This window comes from Rhinoraja longicauda, chromosome 1 (genome assembly GCF_053455715.1).
Source record: "Rhinoraja longicauda isolate Sanriku21f chromosome 1, sRhiLon1.1, whole genome shotgun sequence".
Taxonomy (NCBI): Eukaryota; Metazoa; Chordata; class Chondrichthyes; order Rajiformes; family Arhynchobatidae; genus Rhinoraja; species Rhinoraja longicauda.
The window spans coordinates 107,217,873-107,230,778 of NC_135953.1; the positions used below are offsets into that span (position 1 = coordinate 107,217,873).

The following is a 12,906-nucleotide window of genomic DNA, read 5'->3' on the forward strand; positions in this document are numbered from 1 at the left end:
TTTCTATTCAATGCTCTGGCATCTGAGTCAAAAGATTATGGTCCACTCTGACTCCAGAAACCTGAGATCTTCGCCTCCCCCCACCCCCTACTTACAATCTGAAGGACTCGACCTGAAACGTCACCCATCCTTTTTCTCAGAGATGCTGCCTGACCCGCTGAGTTACTCCAGCACTCAGTGTCTTTCTTCATGAGGATTTTGCCAGGACACGAGTGGCTGACCTACAGGGAGAGGTTGGCCAGGCTACAACTTTATTTCTTGGAAGGCAGGAGGCTGAGGAATGATCTTATTGAGGTGCATAAGATAGGGTAAATGCATGGAGCCTTTTATCCAGAATAGGGGAAATCAAGAACCAGAGGACATAGGTTTATGGTGAGAAGGGAAAGATTTAATAGGAATCTGAGGGGCAATATTTCAACGCAATGGTGGGTGTACGGAACCAACTGCCAGAGGACATGGTTGAGGCGGATACTATAACTACATTTAAAGGCATTTGGACAGGTACTGGTGGGAAAGGTTAGAGGGATATGGGCCAAAAGCAGGCATGTGGGACTGGTGTAGTAGATAGGGCATCATGGTCAGTGTGGACAGTTTGGGCCAAGGAACCTGCTTCCATGCTGTGTAACTCTCTACCGTGCGAAATTCGACTCCTAATGTAGAAAGCCAATGGCACACCTAATGTATTGTGGTTAACCTGCTTAAGAAACTGCGAAGAAGGGTCTCGACCCGAAACGTCACCCATTCCTCTCTCCTGAGATGCTGCCTGACCTGCTGAGTTACTCCAGCATTTTGTGAATAAATACCTTCGATTTGTACCAGCATCTGCAGTTATTTTCTTATAAGAAACCGCGAACCCCGGCAAAGTGGGGTGGGGGGGGGGGGGGGGGGGGGGTTTGAGGTGGGAGTGGGGTTTAGTTTTGTGCCGGGAGAGTGAGTGGTGAAGTCAGCGGACACGGGGGCAGCGGCTGAGGAGGAGTTCAGGTGCGATTCTCCCAACTGTTTGGTTCCTTGTGAAAGGCGGTGAATGACAGGCTGGCAATTTACTGGGTGGGGATTAAGTGTTGGATGCGAACCTCGCCAATGTGCGGAGAGCACGTGAATAATGAATGAAGTGGGGCAGAGTCTAGCAGCGGCTGAGGTGCAGAGCCGGTCAGGTCACTACACTCTCCGGGCGAGGCGTCAACATGCAGTTTGCTCTCTTGGTGTTGTCGCTGGCCGGGGGGATCTGTGGCAGCGGGGCTCAGACCGGTTGCTCGCCCTGCCAGCTCGCCTCATGCCCGGCCGTGCTGTGCAGAGTGCCCGAGCTGCTGGCTGAAGACGAGTGCGGCTGTTGCGGCCGCTGCCTGGGCGTGCAGGGAGAGCGGTGCGGTGGGCAGGGGCTGAGGCATGGCCGCTGTGCCCCGGGGTATGTGTGCCTGACCTCGGCGGGCGGGCAGAGAGAGGAGGAGGAGGAGGAGGAGGAGGACGGAGACAAGGAGGAGAAGGAGGAGAAGGAGGAGAAGGAGGGCGAGGATGAAGAGGGAACCGGCGCCTGCGTTTGCAAGCACGACTACCCGGTGTGCGGCTCAGACTCCAACACCTACCCCACCATCTGCGCCCTACACTTGGCCAGCTGGATGTCAGTCCATCAACAGGGGGGCAAGATCCACAAAGCACACGACGGAGAGTGCAAATACGGTAAAGGGCTTGGAGGGGAAGGGGTGCAGAGAGAAAGAGAGAAAGAGAGAGAGAGAGAGAGAGAGAGAGAGAGAGAGAGAGAGAGAGAGAGAGAGAGAGAGAGAGAGAGAGAGAGAGAGAGGATCAAATATTAGTTTAGTTTAATTTATTATTGTAAGTGTATTATAAAGTGGAGGGGGTGAGAATGAGGGGGTAGAAACTGAAACAAACACTTCAATGATCAGGGACTCTCATTAAAAATGATCAATATTTTAAAAAATTAAAAGATAGAGAGAGAGAGAGAGAGAGAGAGAGAGAGAGAGAGAGAGAGAGAGAGAGAGATGTGTGTGTGGGGGGGGGGGGGGTGCAAGAAGATGGCAAGGGACCGGAGGAAATAAAAGGGACGAAAACAAAAAGAAGGGAGAAGGATGGGGAGAGAAGGGGGGCGGAGAGGGGAGACTAGGAGAGAGGGCGCGGAGGTACGGGGGGAGAAGTGGGGGGGGGGACTGCAAGAATGGGACGGGGAAGGATGGAAGAGGAGGGAGAGGCTGGGAGAGGCAGGTGCCAAGTGGAGAGGAAACAGAACCAGGAAAATGCAAAGAGACGGACCGGTACAATGCATGGAATAGTTGAACACTTCGCGCTGCCCTGACCACTCATCCCTCTCTCTCATCCCCCTTTCCCCCATTGCCTGCCTCTCCCCACCCCCGGTCTCCGTGTATATACATCCCGTTCTCTTCTCTCCCATACTTTTCCCCATCTCCCTCCCTCCCCATCCCTCTCTCTCTCTCTCTCTCTCTCTCTCACCCTCTCCCTCTCCATTTGCGGTGGCTCCCGTTATCCAACCGAGGGAGAAAGGTTTGGAGAAAGTGAGTGCGGAGACAAAGGAGGGGTTGGATGGATGGATGGATGGATGGGATAGATGTAGAGAGAGAAGGCAGCAGAGGGGCGCAGCGAGAGGCGAGCATGGAAGCGCCGGGGATGGAGAGACGGGACAAACGCAGTGGGGAGATAGTTAGACAGATTAGCCAGATACTTCCTCTGTCCCTTTCTCTGCCCCGCTCTCTATCTCTCCGTGTCCGAATGCAATCCCTCTCCTCCTCCGCCCGCCTTTGCCCCCTTTACACGCGGTTTCTCTCCGCTTTGTCAGGAGTTCAGTGCAAAGACGGGTAAATAAAGAGCAGCCGACGCAGAGTGAGACCCGACCCGACCCTGGCTACACGCCCAACCCACTGTCCGAGCTGTCGGCTACAAGCTCCCTCGGGGCTGCTGCAGCTTCACGCTTGTAATTGCGAGCACTGGGTAGATAGATATCCCGTCTTTGCCAGGCCGAGTGTGTGTCTGTGTATGTGTCAGTCCCGAGGAAGCGCTGCTGAACGCCACGGGTCACTCCTGAGCTGGTCTCAGTGGGGGATGTCGCTTGTGTGGACATGAATGTGGAGTCGTGGGGAACAGCTGCCGCCCGGGCTCAATGCGATATTTGCGGCTCCATGCCCGTGGCGACTGGGTGCCCCAGCAATTAGAAAGACCACGAAGCAGACACTCGGGGTATAAACTTTAGTAAAGCGGGGACGAACTTGGGCGAAAGGCTATTTATCATGGAGACCTCCCCGGCTACTCTCTATCGAGCGTGTGGGTTCCAGCTGCCAGAAGCGACACAGAGATGTACAACCGCAGCAAACAGGGGATTACGCTCATTTAATTTGGCTAGAGTCCCGAATAAGTGGGAGAATTGGTTATATTCGGACCTGGACCGTTGCTGTGCAATTTTAACCCAAGACTCATTTCATTGCATAATGAATTCTTTCAGTGTGAATGGATAGGGAACCCGTTAATTCTAACTGTAATTGAAATGTTCGTGGACTAGAAAGTCCAGGCTAACTCAGTCGGTAAAACTTTTGATAGAGGTTTGAGGTATTTGAATTCCTTATGTGTTCTGTGAACAGGTGCCCAGGGGCTCTGTATGTTTATGAGTTTTTGACAATTTATATTTATTTTAGAGAAAGGTGCACAAAGACACTTCACCGAAACCGTCCAACAAAAAATGCTGTCCACGCAGATATTAGGCAGATAAGCAGGGAGCGAGCGATCCTACGGGATCTTACAAATACAATAAAAAGGTAAAATCTACGGATGTTTATCAGGATCGGTACCGGCTTGCTGCAGTTGAAGCCAAGTGAGGAAAATAAACTAATCGTAGGCGAAGACGCAAAGTGCTGGAGTAACTCAACGGGTCAGGCAGCATCTTGAATGAATGAATGAATAAGTTTATTGGCCAAGTATGTGAATATACAAGGAATGTGCCTTGGTGCTCCGCTCACAAATGACAACACAAACATACAGTTAACAATTAAGAATAAAACATAAACACATCAAAACAATAAGGATACAACATTACTATTTGTGGGGAAAAAAAGCAGTTTTTATGTCTGGCTGTGGCTGCTTTGACAGTCCGGAGTCCCCTTCCAGAGGAAAGTGCTTCAAAAAAATTTGTGGCCAGGGTGAGAGGGGTCAGAGATGATCTTGCCTGCTCGCTTCCTGGCCCTTGCAGTGTACAGTTCGACAATCTTTACCGAATATTATGATGCAGCTTTTTTGGACTTCGGCTAGGCCACATTTGGAATATTGCGTGCATTTCAGGTCGCCCCATTACAGGAAGGATGTGGAGGTTTACCAGAATGTTGCCTGGATTAGTGGGTATTAGCTACAGGGAGAGGTTGCACAGACTTGGATTGATTTCTCTGGAAAAGCAGAGGTTGAGGGGAGACCTGAGAAGCGTATATATTTACAAGAGGTATAGGCAGGGCAGACAGTCAGAGGCTTTTTTCCCAGGATGGAAAAAATCTAATACTAGAGGGCATAGCTTCAAGGTGAGGAGCAATGTTTAAAGGAGATGTGCGGGACAGCTTTTTTACATAGAGGGTGAGGAGGGGCAGCTTTTTTACAGAGGGTGAGAAGGGGCAGCTTTTTTACATAGAGGGTGATGAGTGCCTGGAACATGTTGGCAGGGTTGATCATTGAGACAGATACAATAGTGGCACTTAAGAGGCTTTTGGATAGGCAGATGGATATGCAAGAAATGGAGGGATATGGATTATGTGCAGGTAGATAAGAGATGGTCTTGGCATTATGTTCAGCACAGACCTTGTGGGCCAAAGGGTCTGTTCTTGTGCTGTATTGTTCAATGGATAAGTGACGTTTTGGGTCAAGACCCTTCTTCAGATCCGAAACGCCATGCATCCACGTACTCCAGAGATGCTGCCTGACCCACTGAGTTACTCCAGTAGTGTCTTTCCATTTTTTTGTAAACAAACATCTGCAGTTCATTGTGTCTAAAAACAATCAAGAATTTATTCATACTTTTACTTTCAGGCTAAATTTAAATTAAATTTTTATAATGATTCTAAAGTACAGTTATGATTTTGTCATGCTGCTTTTGCTAGAAGATTCATTCGGATTAGTCAAGAAATCCTTGAGGTCTTGCAGTATGAACTGGTTTTCAATCCTAATTCTAATCAGTTCCTAATCAGTTTAGTTTATTGTCACATGTACCAAGGTACAGTGAAAAGCTTTTGTTGCATGCTAATCAGTCGGCAGAAAGACAATAGATGATTACAATCGATCCATTTACAGTGTACAGATGTGTAAGAAGGAACTGCAGATGTTGGTTTCAACCGAAGATAGACACAAAAAGCTGGAGTAACTCAGCGGGACAGGCAGCATCTCCGGAGAGAAGGAATGGGTGATGTTTCCAAAACTTGTATAGAGTGTATACATACATGATCAGGGAAGAATGTTTAGTGCAAGGTAAAGCCAGCAAAGTTTGATCAAGGATAATCCAAGGGTCATCAAAGAGGTAGATAGTAGTTCAGCACTGCTCTCTGGATGCGGTACGATGATTCAGTTGCCTGATAACTGCTGGGAAGAAACTGTCCCTGAATCTGGAAGAGTGCGTTTTCACACCTCTGTACCTTTTCTCTGATGGGAGATAGGGGAAGAAGGAGTAGCCAGGGTGCAACTCATCGTTGATTATGCTGTTGGCCTTGACAAGGCAGCGTGAGGTATAAATGGAGTCAATAGAAAGGAGGTTGTTTTGTGAGGTAGTCTGTGCTGCATCCACAATTCGCTTTGTTACACTGTGTGGAGATTTAGGACATAGAGCAAAATAGCACAGGAATAGAATAGGCCCTCCGCCCCACAATGTCTGTGCTGAGCATATTGCCAATTAAAACTAATCTCCACATCCCTCCATTCCCTGCATATTCATGTATCTACTGTGTCTTAAAAACCCTCCTAAATGCCGCTATTGTATCCGCCTCCACTGCCATCCCTGGCAGTACGTTCCAGGCACCCACCACTTCCTGTGTAAAGAAAACTTGCCCCTTGCATCTCCTTTAAACTTTGCCCCTCTCATCTTAAAACTACACCATCTAGTATTTGAGGGGATTTGAGGAATAATTTGTTTATCCAGAGGGTGAAATCTGGCATGTGCTGCCTGTGAGGGTGGGGGAGGTGGGTACACTCATATGTAATATAAGAAAATAACTGCAGATGCTGGTACAAATCGATTTATTCACAAAATGCTGGAGTAACTCAGCATGTCAGGCAGCATCTCGGGAGAGAAGGAATGGGTGACGTTTCGGGTCGAGACCCTTCTTCAGTCTGAAGAGATGCTGCCTGACCTGCTGAGTTACTCCAGCATTTTGTGAATAAAACACTCATATGTAATAAGTATGAATAGAGACAATGTTTCAGGTCAGGGAACATTCTGCAGATGCTATTCCCAGTATGTTGTCATTAACATTCTGATCTTAATTCAGAAATCCCTTCACCTGCGACATCTTTCAACCTAAGATACCAGACCAAAACCTTCGCTCTCATGACTAAATCCTCCTATTCCTTTCCTTCACTCGTCACATCATTATCAATGCATTTGTATGATGAGTATCTGCTTAACTAAAGAAGCACCAGTCAGCTTGGGCAACTGCCCTATATGTCTGCGCAAATAGCAGATTAGCATCCAGAAATAGAAAGAGAATGGGATAAAAAGGGATAATGATGCTGCCTTGTTTTATTTGCTGCTCGACACTGGTTCCCATCTCACATTGAATAACAATCATGCAATGAAAACATTGGATTATTGTAGCAATACAATTCTGACTTCACATAGCACTTTTAAAGTATGAACTTTGAATGGTGATAAATATATTTGTGCAATAGAATTGAAACACCGATTAATTTATCACAGGGGTCGTGTAGCTTCATGACTAGTTATATGTGGAAAGGTGATTGTTTTTGCTAGTAATGATACATAAAAGTGTAGGTTTATGTAGAAGTGCATCAAATGTTATTGATCATGTCAACATTTACAAAGCATGTTTATAAGCACATCAAGAAACAGTTTATATTTGAAGCTTTTCTATCGATATTTACCTGCTGGAATTTTAATAATCGTGTTACGCTGCTGTTGAATTAAATTGTTATTTTGGATTTTTTATTATATTGATCTGCAGCTCTACTGATGTTCATCAAAAGCATGCCATTTACTTATCCTCTTACTGAGCTTAGTCTGTGAATGGGTATGTCTGGGTGCTGAATCAGTCTGCATCTCTGAATAGAGAAGGGTGAATAATTTAACAACAATAGTCTTCTGTGACAAATCTCTGGGAATACTGCTGTGTTTTGCATCCAAATGAATCAGTATCCAAAAGTAATCCTGGGCATTTTTCACATTAAATATCTTTTCACCAAAATACAAGTTCTTCAATGCATGTCAACCTTGACAACTTCAAAGCATAGTCCTCAAGGCAGTAACCAGCCACTTGTGCTGAAAAAACAATTAATCAAATATGTGTTTATCCATGTTGATGAATAAATACTCAGTATTTATGCCATGTTATAAAATGCTATTTTGTTTTTTTGTTCTTGTGCGAAGCCAAATAATATGCTGTTACCACTCTTTGGAGAAGCAGCATTCCTATTAACTGCATCACGTAAACCTTCACCCTTTCTTCATTCATTCCACATACAATAGCCAACCGAGAAAACTGAAGGGCCTTTTAAGAGATTTCCCAGCCACTAATCTCATGGTTTCAGCTTGTCCCATCAGTACAGTCGGAATACACAATTTCTGTCTCTCCGACCATGAAACAGAACAAAGCACACCTTCACAATACTTCCACGTTGTAAAAGCACATCGCTCCTTTTTGAAGTTATTCAGTGTGCTTAGATTTTAGAATGCTGCTTTGTTTCAAGATGCTGACAAACTGCAGCAACCATTCAATGACAGGTGCAGAATGACCCCGGTGTCTTCCGCAGACTGTCGGCAATCTTTCCGCCAATTCAGACCAGCGTTTAAAAGGTAGACAAGATTTCCCCTTGATGTAAATAGCCAATTAAATCAGGGGAGCGGAAGCAGCCAAGTATGAAGAGCTTAATCTCTGGTTTCTGTGCACAGCATTATTACTCACAGGGGAGCGAAGATGAATTGGAAAATTCTTCCAAAGTGGCACCAGCATGGGGTTCAGTCTCCAGAATCACCTCAGGGCAATTAAAGCTACTGATGTGGCATGCAAAGCGGCACCAACACTGCTCTTTAATGCTTGGCACCTGAAGGAAGGCTCGGTGCGATCATGCCAAAGAGGTAAAACTGCTAATACTTGATGTTGCAGCTGCAAGCTGTGTCTGTATCAGGAGCTGGCTCACAGTTCCCGGGATCTGCCTGTGGGAATGCTTTCTATGATTAACAAATGAGGAGGAATGGCCAAGAATGTAACAGATGGAAGGAAATGGTTCGTACTTGTATTGCATACAATAGTAAGCAGCGGACAAACAACCTGACCTCATCACCACCTCACTTGACCCTGTTCATTGTCCCTGAATTGTCCCTGTTCATCTAACATCCCTGTACTGGCTCAGGAAAAAAAGATCCTCCAATTAAATAATACAAAGACCAAAGTCATTGTCTATGGTCCCCATTGCTAGCTACTAATTAAACCTTTTTCATAGAACAAGTCCAATACTGAACTGGATGGCTTGCGACCACAATGTCATATGTGGCCCCAGGTTGAGTTCCAAGTCTTTTATCAACATCGTTGCCCATTTTCAACTTTGTAATAATGCCCGGCTCCAAATTTGCCTCAACTGTTAAAACCCTCATCCATTACCTCCAGACACGATTACTCCAAAACACTCCTGCAACACTAAACCTTTCAGCCTGCCTGCTTCATTTCCTTATTATAACAAAGTGGGGTGTTCAGCAATGCTGGTTTTCTGAGCAATTTCAACAATTCCCACAATCCTTTCTCTCGCATGTACACATTTACTCATGCCACCCATTTTCCTGCCACCCATCTACACTAGGGTAATTTACATTTGCCTATTAACCTGCCAATCAGTCAGTGCATAGCTCATCTCTTTTTATACACTGACACTGAAAGAGACTGTTTGGCCCACTGACCTAATGTTGGCCCTCAGAGACATTCCCACATTTATTTCCATGAAACCTATTTTCTCCCTCAAGCTCATCAACTCCACCCTGATTTTTCCATAAACTGCCAACACAAGGGATAATTTAAAGACAATTTACCTATTTTGGGAAATAGGAGGAAACTGGAACATCAGGGGAAAACCCATGCAGTCAGAAGTAGAACGAGCAGCCTTCACATTAACAACCAGAAGTCAGGATTGAACCTGGGCTACAGGAATGTGAAGCCTTTTCATCTCTCGTCACCTGTCTTACTCGTCACCTTCTGAGTTTTATTTTAAATTGATCCTGCAAAGAATCTTAAAATTTTCACCATATAAATTGCCTTTCGTCTATTTAAACATTGGAGACAAACAAAAAGGTTACTTTGGTCAAGTTTGATTTTATTGTTCATGGTATCAAGATTGATTTTCAGTCTTCCTTTTTAAGTAATTAGCAGTATCCCAGAGGATTTCTGCTGGGCTATTCACTATAATAGACACAAAAAGCTGGAGTAACTCAGCAGGACAGGCAGCTATCTCTGGAGGGAAGGAATGGGTGACGTTTCGGCTGGAGACCCTTCTTCAGACTAGTCCAGATCCAGCACATTTTGTTGTGCTCAAGGTTCCAGCATCTTGTGTCTCCATAACACAATATTGAGGATGTATACAAGTTTACCACAGGCGCAATTAGGGAATGCTGAAACTGTGTGGGATGGGAACGTTGTTAAATGAAGTGTACAAAGTTGTTGCAGACAGAAATCAGTTCAAGTTCTGTGAATCAAATGCAAATAAATCTGAGCTTGTATTTAAAAGGTGAAAGTGATAACTAACAATGGTCTGAGATCCAAGGATTCTTATCCACAGCTCATTAAAGTATAGTGGCAGGAATAAATAATAATCGGACAGGTACTAAAGTGCTATCATCCGGTCAGGATAGAGAAAAGCTTTTTTTGTTTCACTGTTGAGAGATTCTTGGACAAGGAGAGACAGACCCTGGCCACACAAAAGATATGCAAAATATCTCCATGCAAACGATGGTAGAAATGTGGAACTCACTCCCACAACAAGCAACACCTGCTAGCTCTATTAATAATAAAAAAATCTGACTTTGATAGATTTAGTTTAGTTGAGCTGAGTTTAATTTAGTTTATTGTCACGAGTACCGAGGTGTCGAGTGCTAACCAGTCAGTGGAAGGACAATGCATGATTACAGTCGAGCCGTCCACAGTGTACAGGATGTTGTTGTTGTTGTTGTTCGTCCTTCGGGTTCGAAGATGACCATGACTTCACTTTCAGTTGGAGGATTGGTGACTGTGGGTCCGGAAGTGACTGGTGAGGCCAATCCGGGCCGGGAAGGCATGCCCACACGTAGGACACAAGTGGATGGGTGCTGCGGTGGAAGTGGAGGTAGCCCGGGCCTTGCGCGCGATGCGTTTCCTCTGGGCCTCTGCAGTGCGTCTGTTCTCTGCTGCACGGGCTCCTGTGGTGAGCTTGCTACGCCAGGTTGGCTATGTCCACGTTGTAGCGAGCTAGTTCTTTGGCGACCAGTGCAGTTCTTCTTTCTGGTCTATCTGCTTTGATGTTATCCAGCAGGGTTCACACCTTCCACGTGCCCAGGTTGAGCACCTTCAACTTGGTTTTCATGTTATTTCGACCGCTGATTGGGATCGCTGCCAGCCGCGGTACGCTGGCCAAGGAGAAGTGAAGCAGGCTATGCTTGAGGCACCTTTTCTAGCCCCTTCCTCCATGGAGGTGAGCAGAGCGAATCCTAAAGAGGGCTGCTCAGACACCCGGGGGGCTGCCGAACTCCACTCGTGCTTCAGTCCAGTAGAGAGCGACCCTATGCCCTGGGCCGCCTGTGTGCAGGTTCGTGACTACAGCTTCCAGTGCATCCACACCTGCTGCTTCGCCACTCTCCCATCGCCACAGGACTTGAGGTTGCACGCTATGGGGTTGAAGTCATGACTTGCGCTTGACTTGGATTTAAGTGAGGGGGAGTTGCGCAGATCGTCGGCCTCACTCTCTCGTCCTGGCCTATCGGGTTCCAGCAGCAAGACATAATCGGGACGGCTGGGGACAGGTCAGGATGCAGTGGATGGTCATAAGTGTCCTACGTGTCTCACTCTGCCCTGTTTGCTCTCCACGACGCTTTGCTGGGATCGTCTTTCTGCCCGTTGAACCTTCTGGTGGTTTCCTCCGCGCAATCCGCCGAACCCAGGCTTCACATGCTAGGTAGACAAGCCCTAATGCCGTTGGAACCAACGACTTGCCGACTGTACATGTGGCCTGCACACAAGACAGTGGAGACATCGTGGGGGCGGGTCGTCCAACTCCCATACAAGTCCCATTTAGGACTTGCCCTCTGCCCTTGTACAGGATACATGATAAAGGGAATAACATTTAGTGCAATATAGTGCAATGTAACGTGTAGTTCCTTTTACTGCGAGAAAAGGGTATAAAAGGACAGTTGACAAGATGGATGGATAGAATTAGGATACAGTGATCGTGCTGAATGGAACTGGTTTGAGGAACTGAAAGGTCGCTTCCTGCTCATGTGTCACTGCGTATCAAGACAGTAACTAAATACAGTTGAGTATTCAGCAGTTCCGGCATTGCATCTGATATCAGCAATGCTTCTATGTAAAGGACCCATCCGATGACACATTCCAAGATACAAGGAAAGGTCATCTATTTCATTTTAAGAAATGATTTAATGTCAAAGAACTGGAACAAAACGTGACAGTTGTTTGAATATGGAAAAGAGTTTGATTGAAGGCAGGTAAATCCACTTCCTGCATTGTAAAGTAAAATTTGCCTTTAGTTTAGTTTAGAGATACAGCGTGGAAACAGGCTCTTTGGCCCACCGGGATCAGCGATCTCTGCACATTAACACTATCCTGCACGCACTAGGGACAATTTGTACAATTACCAAGCCAATTTACCTACAAATCTGTACGTCTTTGGAGTGTGGGAGGAAACCGAAGATCTCAGAGAAAACCCACGCAGGTCATGGGGAGAGCGTACAAACTCCATACAGACAGCACCGTAGTCGGGATCGAACCCGGGTCTCTGGTGCTGCAAGCGCTGTAAGGCAGCAACTCTACTGCTGCGCCACTGTGCATTGTAAATATTATATTCTCCTTTACTCGTTAGAGGTATCCATTCGCATCAATACTTTGACAGATTACCTTCTTAAAGAAGGATCATATTGTTTTCAATTTCGCAATGTATGAAGTGAGAATATTTCTGAAAGATATTCCACAGCTATGTAGGTTAATTGTTAGTTCAACGATACAGGAGACAATTATGTACAGGAGACAATTACCTCCAAAGACGTACAGGTATGTAGGTTAATTGGCTGGGTAAATGTAAAAATTGTCCCTAGTGGGTGTAGGATAGTGTTAATGTGCGGGGATCGCTGGGCGGCACGGACTTGGAGGGCCGAAAAGGCCTGTTTCCGGCTGTATATATATATGATATATGATATGATAATTACCACACTTGATGTTAAACAGTGCATGCTATTATATTGACAGCTATGGGAACTAAATGCTCTGTAAAAGATCCAAGCCTTAACAGGTGGGTTTTAATGTGAGATTTAGTTTGCTGCTTCCACACATATTGGAGCTTTGATCGCCTCGACGCGGGAGCTTCACTCCCCCTGATGTGGGGGCTTCGACTGCCCGCTGCGGGAGCTTCGATCCCCCTGATGTGGGGGCTTCGACCGCCCGCTTTGGGAGCTTCGATTGCCCCGATGGATGGATTGACTGCCCTGACTGTGAG

The 12,906-nt window shown here is 46.2% G+C and overlaps 1 protein-coding gene across 1 annotated transcript in view; it reads left to right on the plus strand.

Annotated features, from left to right (window-relative positions):
- The first annotated feature begins 1,087 nt into the window (after positions 1-1,087).
- LOC144596023 (insulin-like growth factor-binding protein-like 1) overlaps positions 1,088-12,906 on the plus strand; it is a 33,054-nt gene continuing 21,235 nt past the window's right edge. The window contains 2 exon segments of the mRNA XM_078404097.1: positions 1,088-1,153; positions 1,155-1,677. Of these exon segments, the coding sequence (XP_078260223.1) occupies positions 1,103-1,153; positions 1,155-1,677 (574 nt within the window). The 5' untranslated portion in view covers positions 1,088-1,102.